The 13,028-nt window shown below is 65.1% G+C and overlaps 1 protein-coding gene across 1 annotated transcript; it reads left to right on the top strand.

Moving 5' to 3' along the window:
* Nucleotides 1-1,454: 1,454 nt before the first annotated feature.
* On the top strand, nt 1,455-12,463 carry BESB_038030 (uncharacterized protein; the record flags this gene model as incomplete). The annotated part of the gene is made up of 4 exons (XM_029362389.1): nt 1,455-7,707; nt 8,283-9,453; nt 9,652-10,663; nt 11,324-12,463. 4 exons carry the CDS (start codon nt 1,455-1,457, stop codon nt 12,461-12,463), a joined length of 9,576 nt encoding a protein of 3,191 aa, XP_029221354.1.
* Nucleotides 12,464-13,028: the final 565 nt, after the last annotated feature.

Genomic DNA, 13,028 nt, shown 5'->3' with positions numbered 1-13,028 from the left:
CTCTGCAGTGATTTTAAACGCACTCCAGTTCTCACGTCGTGTGGGGTCTACATAGTCAGACGTGTATGCGTGTTTGGAAAAGAATCACGTTCGCAGGTATACTGTTTGATGGCTTCACGATGGGTTCACTCAATATTTCAAGCGTTTGTTTCGCTGGTGTCAGATAAGGCCCCGTGAGAGGACTTCGCGCTCCCGACGCGCATGCGTAACTCCGTGTCGACTCTGTACTTCGGTAGCTCGGTGTTTCCCGCTGGGAACAGAATGTGGATTTCTGCGCCTTTTCATAGTTCCATCTGAATGCCCTGAGCCGTATCTGTACAGAACTGCTGCAAGTCATAGGCAGATACATACGCGTATGAATAGATGTACACACATATATATGTGTATATGTACATATATCTACATATGTGTATGTGCACTTTTCTTGTGAAGAGGGCTTGCTCGAGCTGTTGCGTCTCGCGACGGGATGGAATCGCGTCCCGCCCTTACTTCCTTATTTCTCGTTGTAGGCTCCCGTCGCCACCCGCCCAGCGCCTTTTCTTCGTTTTAGTTTCCTGTGAACAACGGGTGTAGCGAGACAGGAAAGCCAGCCAGTCCCGAAGGCGTTTCCTCCTCGGTCTCTCCGCCCCTCAGGCTTAAAAACTCTGCAGCAACTCAAACTGCGCTGTCCGCGAAGCGTGAGTCCTCGCAGATTTGTTTTATTGGATGTTTCGAGCTCGCCTCGCGAGTCGCCTGCGCATGCACACGCTTTCGAAAATGGGGCATGCATGCATGTACGTGCGGCTTCGCAGGTGCGCGTTTTCTCTGAAAACTCCCATTCAGCTAGAAAAACACCTCCTTCTCACCCGCACGCCATGCGCACTTTTCCACGTTAAATCATGCGAATTGGCGAAGAGAAACGAAAGGCTGGAGGAGTCGCAGAGGAGACACCGGTGTGCAACGAATCGGCCGGAGCCCGTCGTGGTCGCGCGGCGCCGGCTGCCAGGCGAGAAGGATAAAACCGAGTCCTAAATGCAATTGTTTCTCGGAAACTTTTCCTTCTGCGTGCCGTCATCTCCCTCTCTGCGGACAAGACGAGGAAATCGAGGGCCTGGCGAGCCTGCCGCGCCGATGCAAAGGCGCTCTTGGCGGATGAACTTTGCATCTTTGCGATCTGCAGTCAGTCAGCGGCGGCTTGGGGCGCGTGTGGCCGCATGTAGGCGCCCTACGGAGACCAGAAAAGACGCAAGTTCGTCTCTCGCTGCCTCGTCTACTCTCCCTCTCTCGCCGTAGAGGTAGATTCTTGCGTGCGGCGCCTCCTGAGAGGCAGGCGGCGCGAACTCCGCGTAGAAGAGAGCGCGACCGCCGCGGTTCGGGGCGGGGGGTTGCGTGTAGGCGCCGGGTCCTTCAGCTCCTTGCCGGCAACCAGGACGTTCCGCGCCTCGATTTTCCGGATTTTTCGGCCTTCCGAAACGATGGCGCCCCCGAAAGCCCTCACGCAGGACAGGGGGGGCGGAGTGCTCCGGTCCCCGGCCGAAGAGGGCGACCGCGTCCGCGAAGAGAGCGAGGGTGTGCACTCTTCGGCCGTATCTCCCTCCTCCAGGCCTTCAGGCCTTCTTCCCGCTTCCTCTGAGTGCGGCGTCTCCTCCGTTTGCGCTTCCTTGCTCTCGCCCGCCGTCTCCCCGGGCCAGCCTGCAGGGGTTGCGGCGCCTTCCTCTTCCTCCGCCTCTCGCGTCGCCTCGTCTGCGGCGCTGGTTTCGCCTCCTCTCGCGCGTCCTGCGCTCGCGCCCTGCCCGTCGCTTCTCTCGCTGCTGCCTGCGTCGCCGAACTGGTTCGCCGCCGCGGTGCTGTCTGTTCACCCGACTACGTCGGTCGCGCTTCTCTGCTCCAAGTCTGCAATCTTCCTCTTTGATCTCTCCGCTGCTTGCGCGGTCACCTTCGTCGACTGCGGCCTTTTTGCCCGCCCCGGCGGCGTCGCCTGGGCACTCAGCCCCCTCTCGCTGGTGCCTCGCCTCCTCCCCTCGCCAGCCGCACGCGGAGAACTGCAGGCCGCTGCAGACCTCGCGGCCGGGGCGGAGAAAGGCCTCCTCCACGGCGGCGCCAACGCGGCGCAAAGCGCCGTTGATCGGGTGCGAGAGGGCTTGGAGTCGCGGCTGCTGGAGGACGACGAAGGCGAGGGCGGGGGCGACTCTCTCTCGTGCTTGTCTCCGTGTTTTTTTTCTTTCCACCACGATCACTCAGTGCGGCTGTGGCGCGTGGAGTGCGCCCTGGCCTCTCTCTTTGGCGCGCAGGCGGAAAAAAGCCGAGAAGCAGATGAAGCCGAGCCGCGCGCAGGCGCCTCGACCGGCGGCGAACTGATCTCCCAGGTGGCTCTTCATCGCGCCCACAAAGGCGACGTCGCCGCACTCGCCGTGTGGGGAGGGGCTCTCCGCCGCCGCGGCAGAAGGCCTGCGAGAGACACGTGTGCAGCGGCTGTGGCGCGCGCGCCGCAGCCGCAGGCCGGAGCCGCAGAAGGCGCGTCCAAGCTCACACTGAGCGAAGAAGACGGGTCCGGGGTTGCCTTGGCTGCCAATGTCCACGCAGAGAACAGGGGACGAGGCGCAGGGGAGACGGCCGACAGAGGGGTCGTCTCGCGGGAAGCGACGGGGGGCCTCGAGGAGACGGAGACAGCTCTGTGGGCTGTGTGCGTGACGGGCGACAAGCGCGGGCGTGTCGTTCTCTGGAGTCTTTCTGCTCAGGTCTTTCAGTCGACCGCAAAACCGGGAGACGGCCCAGGGTTCGGGAAGCACGACAGCAAAACGTCTGCCTTCAGCCCTCGCGCCGGTCATCCCGTCACATCGCTGGCGATCGTGTGGCCTCCAGGTGTGCGTTCACCGCGGGAACGCGCGGGCGAGCCGCCACATTTGGAACAGACGGAGAGCAGACACGCCGAGCGGGCAGGCGACGGAGAGAACGGCGAAAAAGAAGGGCGTATTGGGATTGGACCAGAGGGCGCGCGTGGTTCAGGGGTTTCACTACAGAAAGAGGCGCTGTCCCTACAGGAGGGTGGAGCCCAAGCGCCTGACGCGGACGCGGCTCCGGTCATGGTAGCTGTCGGATACGCCACAGGCGTTGTTCTCCTCGTTGACATCTTTCAGCAGCAGGTGCTTCACGCGCTCAGTATTCACAGCGAGGAAATCTCGTCGCTCGCGTTCCTGCTTCGGCCGCTGGCGGCGCCTGCGTCCGCGGCACCCTCTGCGCCAGCCGATCGTTCCCTCGCGTCGGCGTCTTCTTCTTTGCCCTCTGCGTGTCGCGCCGCGCTGGCGGAGAGGGCCCCCCCGCGGTCGCCTCCTCCACTCTCCCTTCTTCTGGCTAGTCGAGACAGTCAAGTCTCGCTCTTGGATCTCTCGGCAGAGACACCCGCGGTTCTCAGCAGCTTCTACGTCGACAACCCGAGCAAGAAAGTCATGCTGCCTGTAATAGTTGCCCAGGCGCAACCGGACAACGATGCCGCGTCGGCACCAAGGGCCTCCGGCGCGGCGCCTTCGCAGTCCTCGTCTTCTAGCGCCGCTTCGCCGTCGTCCTGCTCGGTGTCGCCACCTCCCTCGTCGTCGTCGGAGTCGGCATCTTTGAGTTCTTCAGCTTCGGCGGAGGCTTCAGGCAGCCCGCCTCCCTCCACTCGAAATGCAGCAGAGCCTTGTGATGGTGCTTCAGTCGCTAGCCCGGCGTCTGCGTCGTCTCCTCTCGAGCTGTGGGAGTCCTCTGGGGCTTCCCCATCTCCTTCGTTGCCAGGCGCCATTCCGGGGCAGTCCGATCTTCCCTCCGCGTCTTCCTCTCCCTCCTCAGTTTTTGTCGCTTTGCCGTCGTCCCCTTCTTCCGCGTCAGCTTCATCCTCTTCTTCCTCAACCTCGTCTTCATCGCCGCCTGTCTTGCAGTCCTCTTCCTCCTCGTCCATCTCTTCCTCTTCTTCTTCCTCTTCTTCTTCCTCGTCTTCTTCCTCGTCTTCTTCCTCTTCTTCTTCCTCGTCTTCTTCCTCGTCTTCTTCCTCGTCTTCTTCCTCGTCTTCTTCCTCTTCGTCCTCGTCTTCTTCCTCTTTTTCCTCGTCTTCCTCGTCTTCTTCCTCTTCTTCCTCTTCTTCTTCGTCGTCTTCTTCTTTTTCCTCTTGCGAGAAGGCGGGCGGCAGAGGCAAGGGGAAGAAGGGTCACGGCGAGGCGAGTCTCGGGGGTTCCTCGGAGCGGCGGTGGCTCTGTGTCTACTGGCATCCAGTGCTGCCCTCTTTCGTTTTCTTCGGGACCTCGGCGGGCTTCCTCTTCTCGTGGCGTCTGCCGCTGGAGTTTCCCGCCCCCGAGGGCCCACCTGCTGTCGCGGACGCGGCTCGCGAGCTTTCCGCAGCGCGGCAGCTCCCGAGCGCGAGGCCTGTCGCGACGTCTCCGCCGTCGCGCGCCTGCTCTCCTCCGCAGCTCGTTCCTCCCGTCAAGCTGACGCAGTCTCACACTCGTCCCATTTTCACGATTGGCGGTTTCGGCTTTCTGGCGAGCCCCGGCGCGGCTCTCGGCCGGGGCCTCGAGGCGCCAGTTTTCTCCAGCGTCGCAAAGTTCGCTGCCGCCAGGGGAGGCGGAGAGGCCCGCGCGTCTCAGCCGCAGCTGCTGCTTCTAACGGCCTCTATGGATCGCGTTCTGTCACTCGCGGCCGTGGCGCCGGCCTCCTCGAGTCCGAAGGGCGCTGCAGTGGAGGCTGAACAGGAGGCGGCGGAGGCGCTGCTGGCCAGCCAGGCCCCCTTTTCGCTCGCGTCGCCCCTCAGCGACGCGAAGGGAGGCCGCGCGACTCTGCAGTCGAAGCAGCGGAAAGCCGCGGAGCGGCGCGCAGCTCGCGCGAAGAGCGCCGGGATCGAGGGGCGGCTCCTCTGGAGCCTCAACACTCTCGGCGGCTGGGTGAACTCGCTCGCCGTCTCCCGCGTCTCCTCGCACCTCCTCGTGGGCTGCGGAGACTCCACCGTCCGCGCTATGGACCTGCTGCAGCTGCTGCGGCAAGAAAGAGACGCGCGGCGCGACTCCGGTGTGGACTCCGCTCTCCACCCCGCCCCAGAGACTCCCCTCGCGCTCGAGCCTCGGCCGGCCGCCGAGGGACCCGCGCCCTCGCACGCGTTCGGGTCTCAGGGCTTCGACGTGCCGGCCGTGGGGCTCGAGGAGGCGGAAGGCGACTCGGGGACGGCCGCTTCGGGTGCCGCGACCGCGGAGACCTCCTCTCGCGACCTTGTGCTTTCACGCATGCGAGCTTCCGGAGAGGCGGCGCTGGCGAGCCATGCCTTCTCGTCCCTGTCGCTCTGGCGGGGCTTGATGGCGGCAGTGGAGGCCGTGGCTTGGCATCCGACGCTCTTCGAGGTCTTCGCCTTCGGGCTCGCCGACGGTCGCTTCGGGCTGGGCTTCCTCTCCGGGCTTGAAGGCTCCTCCGCGGCGCTGCCTCTGGCGTTCGCGGCGCCGGCAGCCGTCGCGGCCTCCTCACATATCGTGCTGCTTAGTCAGACTCCCCTCCCGGGAAAGGTCTCGCGCCTCCACTGGGCGCGGGTGCCCGGCGAGGCCGGGACGCGCGCGCAGCTCCTCCACCAAGCGCGCGACGCGGTGCAGCGGCGCGGCGAATCCGCAGAGACTGTGCAGAATTTTGACGCCGGCGACGCAAAGGAGCGGGAATCGGCGAAAGGCGCAGAGCCCGAGGCCGCGCGGGGCGGCTCGGCGGCGCCCGCGCGGCGGGGACTGGAGGCGCGCGACGGGGAGAAGGAGAGGCCCGCGGAGACCAAGAGAGAAACTCTGCACGCGGCGAAGAGCGAGAAACGCGACACGTCCGGGACCTCGTGTTTGATCTGCGGCACAGACTCGGGGGCCGTTCAGGTCTCCGCGTTCTTCTCAGATCGATTCCTCGCTAGGAACAACCCGACGGCGCCTTGCACGACCGGCTTTGCGGCCACGGCGTGGAGCAAAGCCGACGCGCAGCCCGCCGCCGCCGCCGCGCCAGCAGCTGGAAAGGGCGGGCGCGCGAAGCCCGGCAAGGCTAAGGCCGCAGGCCAGCAGCGCGGCAACAGCGCGGCGCGCGAGTGGAACGAAGGGGAGCCGGGGGCGGGGGCGGGGGCGGGGGCGGGCGAGGCTGGCGACGCGGCACCGGGGAGGCGGCTCGCGTGGGTGCCTTCCGCAGTGCCCTCTGCGCCTTCGTGCCTCGCCTTTGCCTCGCTCGGGGCCTGCGCAGTCGTCTGTCCTCCACGCGCGCCCGGCGGCTGCGCGGGAGACGCGGCGCGCGCGGGCGTGGAGTTTTCGCAGCCGAAGAAGGGGCGGAAGGCGGAGAGGGCGAGTGAGCTGCAGGGCTTGCCGTTCGTCCTCCCGTCTGTGTCGCTCCGAGTCGTCAAAGCGCTCGTTGACGCCTCCTTTGGCGCGGAGAAAGACCGCGGAAGTGAGGAAAACGATGCAGGCTCGAGTCCGCTAGACGCCGTGCCAGGGACAGGGTCCGCGGCGGCCGCAGCGGTCTCGGCTGCAAGCGCCGGAGAGGGGGGCTGGGATGTCGTGTGCCTGGTGCGAGAGCGAGAGACAGGCGGCGAGGAGCCGGGGGGGCCTGAGGGGGAGCCCAGCGAAGACAAGGTTCACGAGCTGCTCTTTCTGCTGCCTGTTCCCTCGCAGGACTTGTGTGCGCGCGTCGCAAACGGCGCGCCGCTCGAGTCGCCCTGCTCTTCCTCGTGTGCGCCGGTGCCGGCTCTTCCCGCCGTCTCCTTTTTGCTCCTGGGAAGCCTTCCGCTGCCGCTCGGGGGCGCCGCCTCGTGTTGTGCGGCGGCGACGCCTCCGCCCCAGCGCTGCGGCGCGTGCCGCGAGAGAGAGGCGAGAGGCTGGCGAACGCGAGAAGGAGGAGGCGGGAACGCCTCACGACACGAGGCGGCGAGCGCACCCGCGCAACTCGGTCACCACGCAGACACGGCCCTAAGCGAGTTGTTCTGCCCCTGCCCGCGAGCGCCGGCGGAAAACCTCTTCTTCCCCTGCATGCGCCTCCTGGCGGTCGGCGATGCGAGCGGGGCCGTCTGGGTAGGAGCCTGGCCGTGGATCGTGGCGGCCCTGCTGCGCCGTCAGACAGGCCGCGCGGGGGGGTCGCCGCGCGGCGCTTCGCAGCGAGCAGGTCAGAGCCAGCCTCTCGCTTCTTCTTCCTCCCTCGGCGCCGTGATTCCTGCGGCCTTCGAGAAGCCCCCTGGGGTCTCGCGGCCTAAAGGCCGCGCGACCGCCCTCGCGCTGGGCGTGCGCTGGGTCGCGGCAGCGCAGGGGGCGGAGAGAGTGGAGGGGGGCGGCGGAGGAGAAGCGGCGCCGCTGTTTCTGATGCAAATCCTCCTCGGCGCGACGTTCGCCTCGGGGATCGCAGAGGCTTTCGAAATCGGCCTCGCTCGCGCGCCGCTCTCGACCGCCACGGGAGGCGAAGGCGCGGAGGCAGGAGCCCAACGGGCGCCTGGAGGCGGCGCCGCAGACCTGTGCGAAGGCGAGGCGCGCAACGATACGGACGAGGTGCGCAACGATACGGGCGAGGCGCGAGGCGCGGGAGTCTTTGAGACAGGTCTACGCGCCTCGCTGCTAGGCAGGCTCGAGCGGGCTGCGTCCGGGGCGATTCCGCAGCACCCGGGCGCGGCGGAGAAAGAGAAGGACGGGGGAGCCTTCGAACAGGGAGGCACGCTTCTCTCATGCTGCTGGTACGAGCAGCCGATTCCGCCGCGACTGAAACTCGTCCTAGGTGAGACAAAGAAAACATCGTGCGTTCTGTCTGTCCCGCTCTTCTCTCCACTCCGCTTTTATTGTACTCCGCTCTTATGTATGTTCCTTGTATGTGTAATCCGCTTTTGTGTGGACTCCGCTTGTCTGTCTCGTCCGTCCTCGCGTCTCGAGAGCCGAGGACTCTGCGCACGCCTCTTGCGCGCGGGCTGCAAGTCTCTGCTTCCTCTCTCTCTCGGTTTTTGTTTCCGTCTGGGCTCCTTCCTGGGTCAGAGTGAAATCCTTGATCAACTCGCTGCCCCGTATGTCTGCGACTACGCCGTGAGGCCGAGTGCTCCCTTTTCCTTGTCTTAATTGTCGCCCGCGGGGCGTCGCCCTCGTGGTTTTTTGGGTCTTTGAGGCGTTTTGAAGTCGCTCTCGCATAACGGCGAAACGCGTCAAGCGTATAGATGAAGCGCGCCCCTCTAGCCAGCGAATGAAAAGACTGGTCGCGCCGCCGTCAGCGGCATCGCGGCTCCGCGCTGCGTGGACCCCCTCGAGCTTTTGTCATCAGAGGGTTTCGAGCTGATGTGTGCCATCCGCGTCTCTCTCGCTCAGGTGGCGTGGAGCAAAGCGTGTTCGTCTGGGATCCTCTCGCGCTGCCTTTTTTTCCGCCGTCCCGACCTCCGCCGCTCCCGTCTCCGTCCTACGCAGGGCCGGGCGCCAGCGTGGAAGAAGAATCGGCGCAAGAGGATGAAGCAGAAGTGGCGGCGCGGGCGCAGGTCGGCGAGGAGGAAGGCATCCAAGCGGCAGCGTCTGCGCTAGACGACGCAGGCGAGGGAGTCAATGCGCGAGAGGGGGCGACGCCGACTGCGCGGCTGCACGCTCGGAGCCCAATGAGCCACGGGGAGACCGGCCTGTTGCCTGCTTTCCTCGACATCCCTGCTTTCTCTCGTCGTTCCCTTCTCGCTCTTCTCGCGGGCCTTGTGATGCTCGCGCGACAGAGACTGCGAACTGCAGAGACGGGCGCTGCAGAGGAGGCGGCGACGGGCGCGCAGTTGACAGCGGACGTAGGCGACAGCGGGGGAGAGGGGGGCGGAGAGGCCGAAGGAGAAAAAGAAGGAGGATGCGAGGAGAGCGAGGAAGTGGATGCGTGTTTCCGCGGCGCGCACGTGCAAGAAACGCGGCTCCTGGCGCTGCTCTACTTCCTCTTAGGGCCCTCGTTCTTCTCGGATCATGCAGTCTGCGCGCTTCCGCTTTCGTACCTCCGCGCATTGGTGTCTCCTCTCTCTCCTTCTTCTGGCTTCTCGCGTGCCTCGGGGCACCGCCGGACGGCCTTCTGCGGCGCGGCCTGCGCAGGCCGTCGCGCACTCGTGGCTGCAGTCCACGACTCGCTGCAAAGCTCCGGCGCTGGAGAGGCGCACGACAACACATGGGCGCGAATTTTTGTCCTCTGGATGACTGTAGCAGAGCAAAAAGCAAACGCCGCCTCCTTCGCGCCTGACTGCGCCGCTCACCACGCGCTTCTCTACGGTGGCGCCTTGCCCTGGATGATGAAGCCTCGCTCTTTGCGAGAATGCGCCTCGCGCGGCGCGGCGCCCCGAGGGGGAGACGCGCCCTCGGCTCTGCTGTGGCTCGCGCTGGGGAGCACCGCGCTGCTCAGCGACGCCTCCGCCGAGACGCAAAGCAGCTGGAAGACTCTCGTTGACAGCTTCGTGCAACACCGCCTGTGCGCGGCCGCGCAGCTCAGACGTGCCGCGAGTGAAGACGAAGTCGCCTCAGAGGCAGAGTAAGTTCTCCCAGTTCTCTCTCTGCCTCGCATGGGGGGAGGAGGGACGCAGTGGCGCAGGCGGCGAAGGCAGGTCATGCTGTAGGAAGACGTGGAGGGCGCTTTTCTCTCGTGGGTCCTTTTCTGGTGCGTTCCTGTTTTTGCCAATTCGCAGCGCTTCGCCTCGTGTGTCTGTCTACGCGTGTGGTATGCGTGCAGCGCGCAGAGCATGGCGCATGAGTGCGTGGCGCTGCTTCTGAGCGTCGGCGAGAAAGAAAAGGCAGCGGAGGCCTTGCGGCGTTCACGTCTCTTTGGTCACGCGCTGCTTCTCTCCAGGCTTCCCTTCGTGGCGTGTCGCGCTCACGAAGGTCGCGCCGACTCGCATCCAGCCGCGACGGGGGGGGCAGGGGCGGCCGCGCCGCCGCTGGACTCCGGGCGACGCTCCGCGGCTGCAAGCGACCGCGACCTGCTCATGCTCACCTGGGCAGAAAGTCTTCTGCAGAGGCGGCACTGGCTCGCTGCCGCAGTCGTGGCGTTTGCAGGAAAAGCCGGGCTGCTGGCGGGCGCCATCTTGCTCGAGGGTGTGCGTACACTCGAGCAAGACGCGGACGAACCCCTCCGGGGCGCGCAGACCACGGAGGGCGCGAGCGCTAGCGGAAGCGCCCACATGTTCTCTCACGCAGACAGCGCCAGCCGCGGCGCTCGGGATGGAGAGAGGCGCTTGCTTCTCCTTCTCGCTCTGTGCTGTGCGCGGGTCGGCGCGAACGAAGTCCTGACCCAACAGAAGCAGCGCCCGGAGGCGCCGCGAGGGAGGCGGCAAGCTCGCGCGAGGCGAGCGCCGCGCGAGCAGTCGAGCGCCGAGGGAGGAAGCCGCGAGGCGTGGAGGCTAGAAGAGGAAGTAGACGACGCAGGCGGCGCGAGATGCGCGAAGGGAGCGGCGCGTGCGCGCAGACAGACGCCGCAAAAGACGCAGATGCCGCTCTGTCACAGCCTGCTTCTTTCGCACTTCCCTGCCGTTGCCCAGGCGATTCGCCAGCCCCTCGGAGACGCTCGCGAGGAAGAAAGCGAGGAGGGCGCAGAGTCAGTTGAGTCTTCTGCATCTCTGTGCGACGCAGAGGCCGCGCTCGCCCTCGCGCCTGAGCAGGCTGAGAAGACTCTCTGTGACGATCTCCTTCCGCTGCAGCTGCGCGTCGCCGCCGCTCTGGCACGGTCAAAGGCTTCCTGCGATGCGGTACGTCCTGACGCCTCTCGTGGAGTCATCTCGCCTCATTTCGTTCGTAAGACAGATGGAAATTTAGAGATGCATATATATATCGTATTTTAAGTATACTGTAGGTCGGTAGGTAGACAGGGACAGGCAGCGATAGGGAGATAGAGGGACCAGCAGGGATTGGCGATGTCGGTGAACTCTCCGTGAGCCGAACGACGGCCGGGCACGCTGTTTGAATGCACCTCTCTCTGCACACGCGTGCTTCTTGAGCACGGAATTTCCAGTCAGTCCAAGCGCATATACGCTCTTGTTTACGTCTACCTATATGAATACATATATATATATATACATTTGTGTATCTATTTATATATATGTATTTGCCTGTGTGGGTTCGCGTCCATCGTTAGGCTGTCAGTGCTAGCCCGAATCTGCCGCCTGTGCGGAGCTCTCATAAACCTAATCGGGCGCCGTTTGGCGGGATTTGCAGGCGATCGTTTGCCCTCGGAGGGGCCTGAGTCTCCGCATCCCAGCGAGCCCTTTCATCTCTCCGCTCGCGCCGCCTCGCTGTCCAGACATCCGCCGTCGGTGTCTGAGACCTATAGAGACGGCTCTGCGGTTGAGTGGGTTTTATCGGCGTGTACCCGTTCACGGTTTTCAAGCGTTGAGCGCGTGTTGTTTCAGGCTTTCCGCGTCGTCCGCGGCGACTGGAGCTCTCCGTCCGCCCCTTCTCGCTGGTCTCCTGAAGCGTTTCCCAGTGGAGATCCGGTCGTGCCCGAGGCTGAGAGACCTTCGCTCTTGCTCGCCGCCCTCTTTGGCTGCCACGCACCCCAACGGAGGGACAGTCGCGTCGCCGAGGCCGGAGCACACACCGGAGGCGCGACGGCGCGCGGCGTCTTCGAGGCTGACGACGCGCTTCTTGAGAGGCTTCTGCGGGTCGGCTGGGCTGCCCAGGAGGCCGTGAACCCCGAGGAGAGCGACGCTCTCGCCCTGGCGGCGCAGCAAACTCTTCAGGGACATCAAGCGGTGTTCGCCGCGCAGTCTCTCCTTTGCACTCTCTCGCAGGCATGCCCTGCGCGCGCCTTCCCCGACGGTGTTCGCGCTCTGGTGGACGCCTGGGCGCGCCTGGAGACCGAGGGAGGCCGCATAAGCCGTGACGCGCCCGTCGGGAGCCAAGCCCCGCAGCGCCAGCCCGTGCCGGAGGAGGCGAATGAGACGCTTGCGATGCGATTGGTCGCGGCCCTGGAGAGGCTCGAGCACGTCGTCGCTTTGCGAGTTGCTGACGTGAGCGCTGGCGGAGGGGCGAAGGGCGCGTGGGCGGCTGAGGGTGCTGAGGGCCTGGCTGGCGCGCGGGCTGCAGAAGGCGAAAGTTTCCGCAGCCAGAAGGGACTGCGAGCCGACGCAGCTCAAGCAGACGGAGAAGCAGAGCTGCTCGGCGCGGCGCTCCAGTGGGCGTGCGGGATCCTCGCGCGCTGTCGCCTGACGCCTGCGCCTCTCGAGGTCTGCGAGCGCGGCGCTGGCGGCGACGGGGGGGGTCCGCCCGAGGAGGGACCGGTTCCTGCCGCGACCGCGGTCGTGCGGCTGGAGGCGTCGCGGGTCGCAGGCTTCCGCGTCTCAGAAAGCGGCTTGCCCCTGGAGGTTGGTGTGCGTCTGCCTGCGCTGCAAGTCTTGCTTGTAAAGATTGCGTATCGGCCGTTCCTGGAGGCGGTCGACCTGCGCGATTTCGCTGGTGCGCAGCGCTTTCTCTCTTCGCTGCTGCGGCTCTTGCTCGCCGTCGCTCGGCATCCCTGCGCCTTTCCCCAGTTCCACGCTCGCGCGCTCTAGGCTCCCGCGGCGCAGCGGCCGACGAAGCGCACGCGGACTGCCCGCGGGGGCTCCCTCACCCCGCGAAAGAGTCTCCCCTGGCTGCTCGACCCCAAAGAGGGAATACGCGACACGCAATACTTTTGCCGGTTTCGGGTTTGATACCACCTCTGCGGCAGGCGACAGGCAGGCTGGAGGGCGCCGCACCGCGTGCAAATCGGGTGGTGAGGAAACTATTCCGCGTGAACAGAACATATGACTCCTTCTCTCGCTCAGGAGTGTGAATCTGAAAACCAACGTCTCAGGGGCGGACTGCTAGGGCCCTCGAAAGGATCGTTTTGCAGCGCTGCCTCCATGCAGAGCAACGCCAGCCGAAATCTCGAAGGCAGCCCCTCCCTCCCTCTTGCGGTGATATTCGAGCGATGCAACAAGTCAATCCAGCGCGATACACTACGCAGGGGACACAAATTCACCTATATACATATTTATAAATACATCTATTTGTACATACTTTTGGATCGTTTCTGTAAGCTGGGGGCATGTCCGCCTCAGCCCTGTGTGCAGCGTAGGTTCAGCGGCGTGTCGG

This window comes from Besnoitia besnoiti, chromosome II (assembly GCF_002563875.1).
Source record: "Besnoitia besnoiti strain Bb-Ger1 chromosome II, whole genome shotgun sequence".
Classification (NCBI taxonomy): domain Eukaryota; phylum Apicomplexa; class Conoidasida; order Eucoccidiorida; family Sarcocystidae; genus Besnoitia; species Besnoitia besnoiti.
Note: the sequence above shows the minus strand (reverse complement) of the source record. Positions and strands in the feature narration are given on the sequence as shown.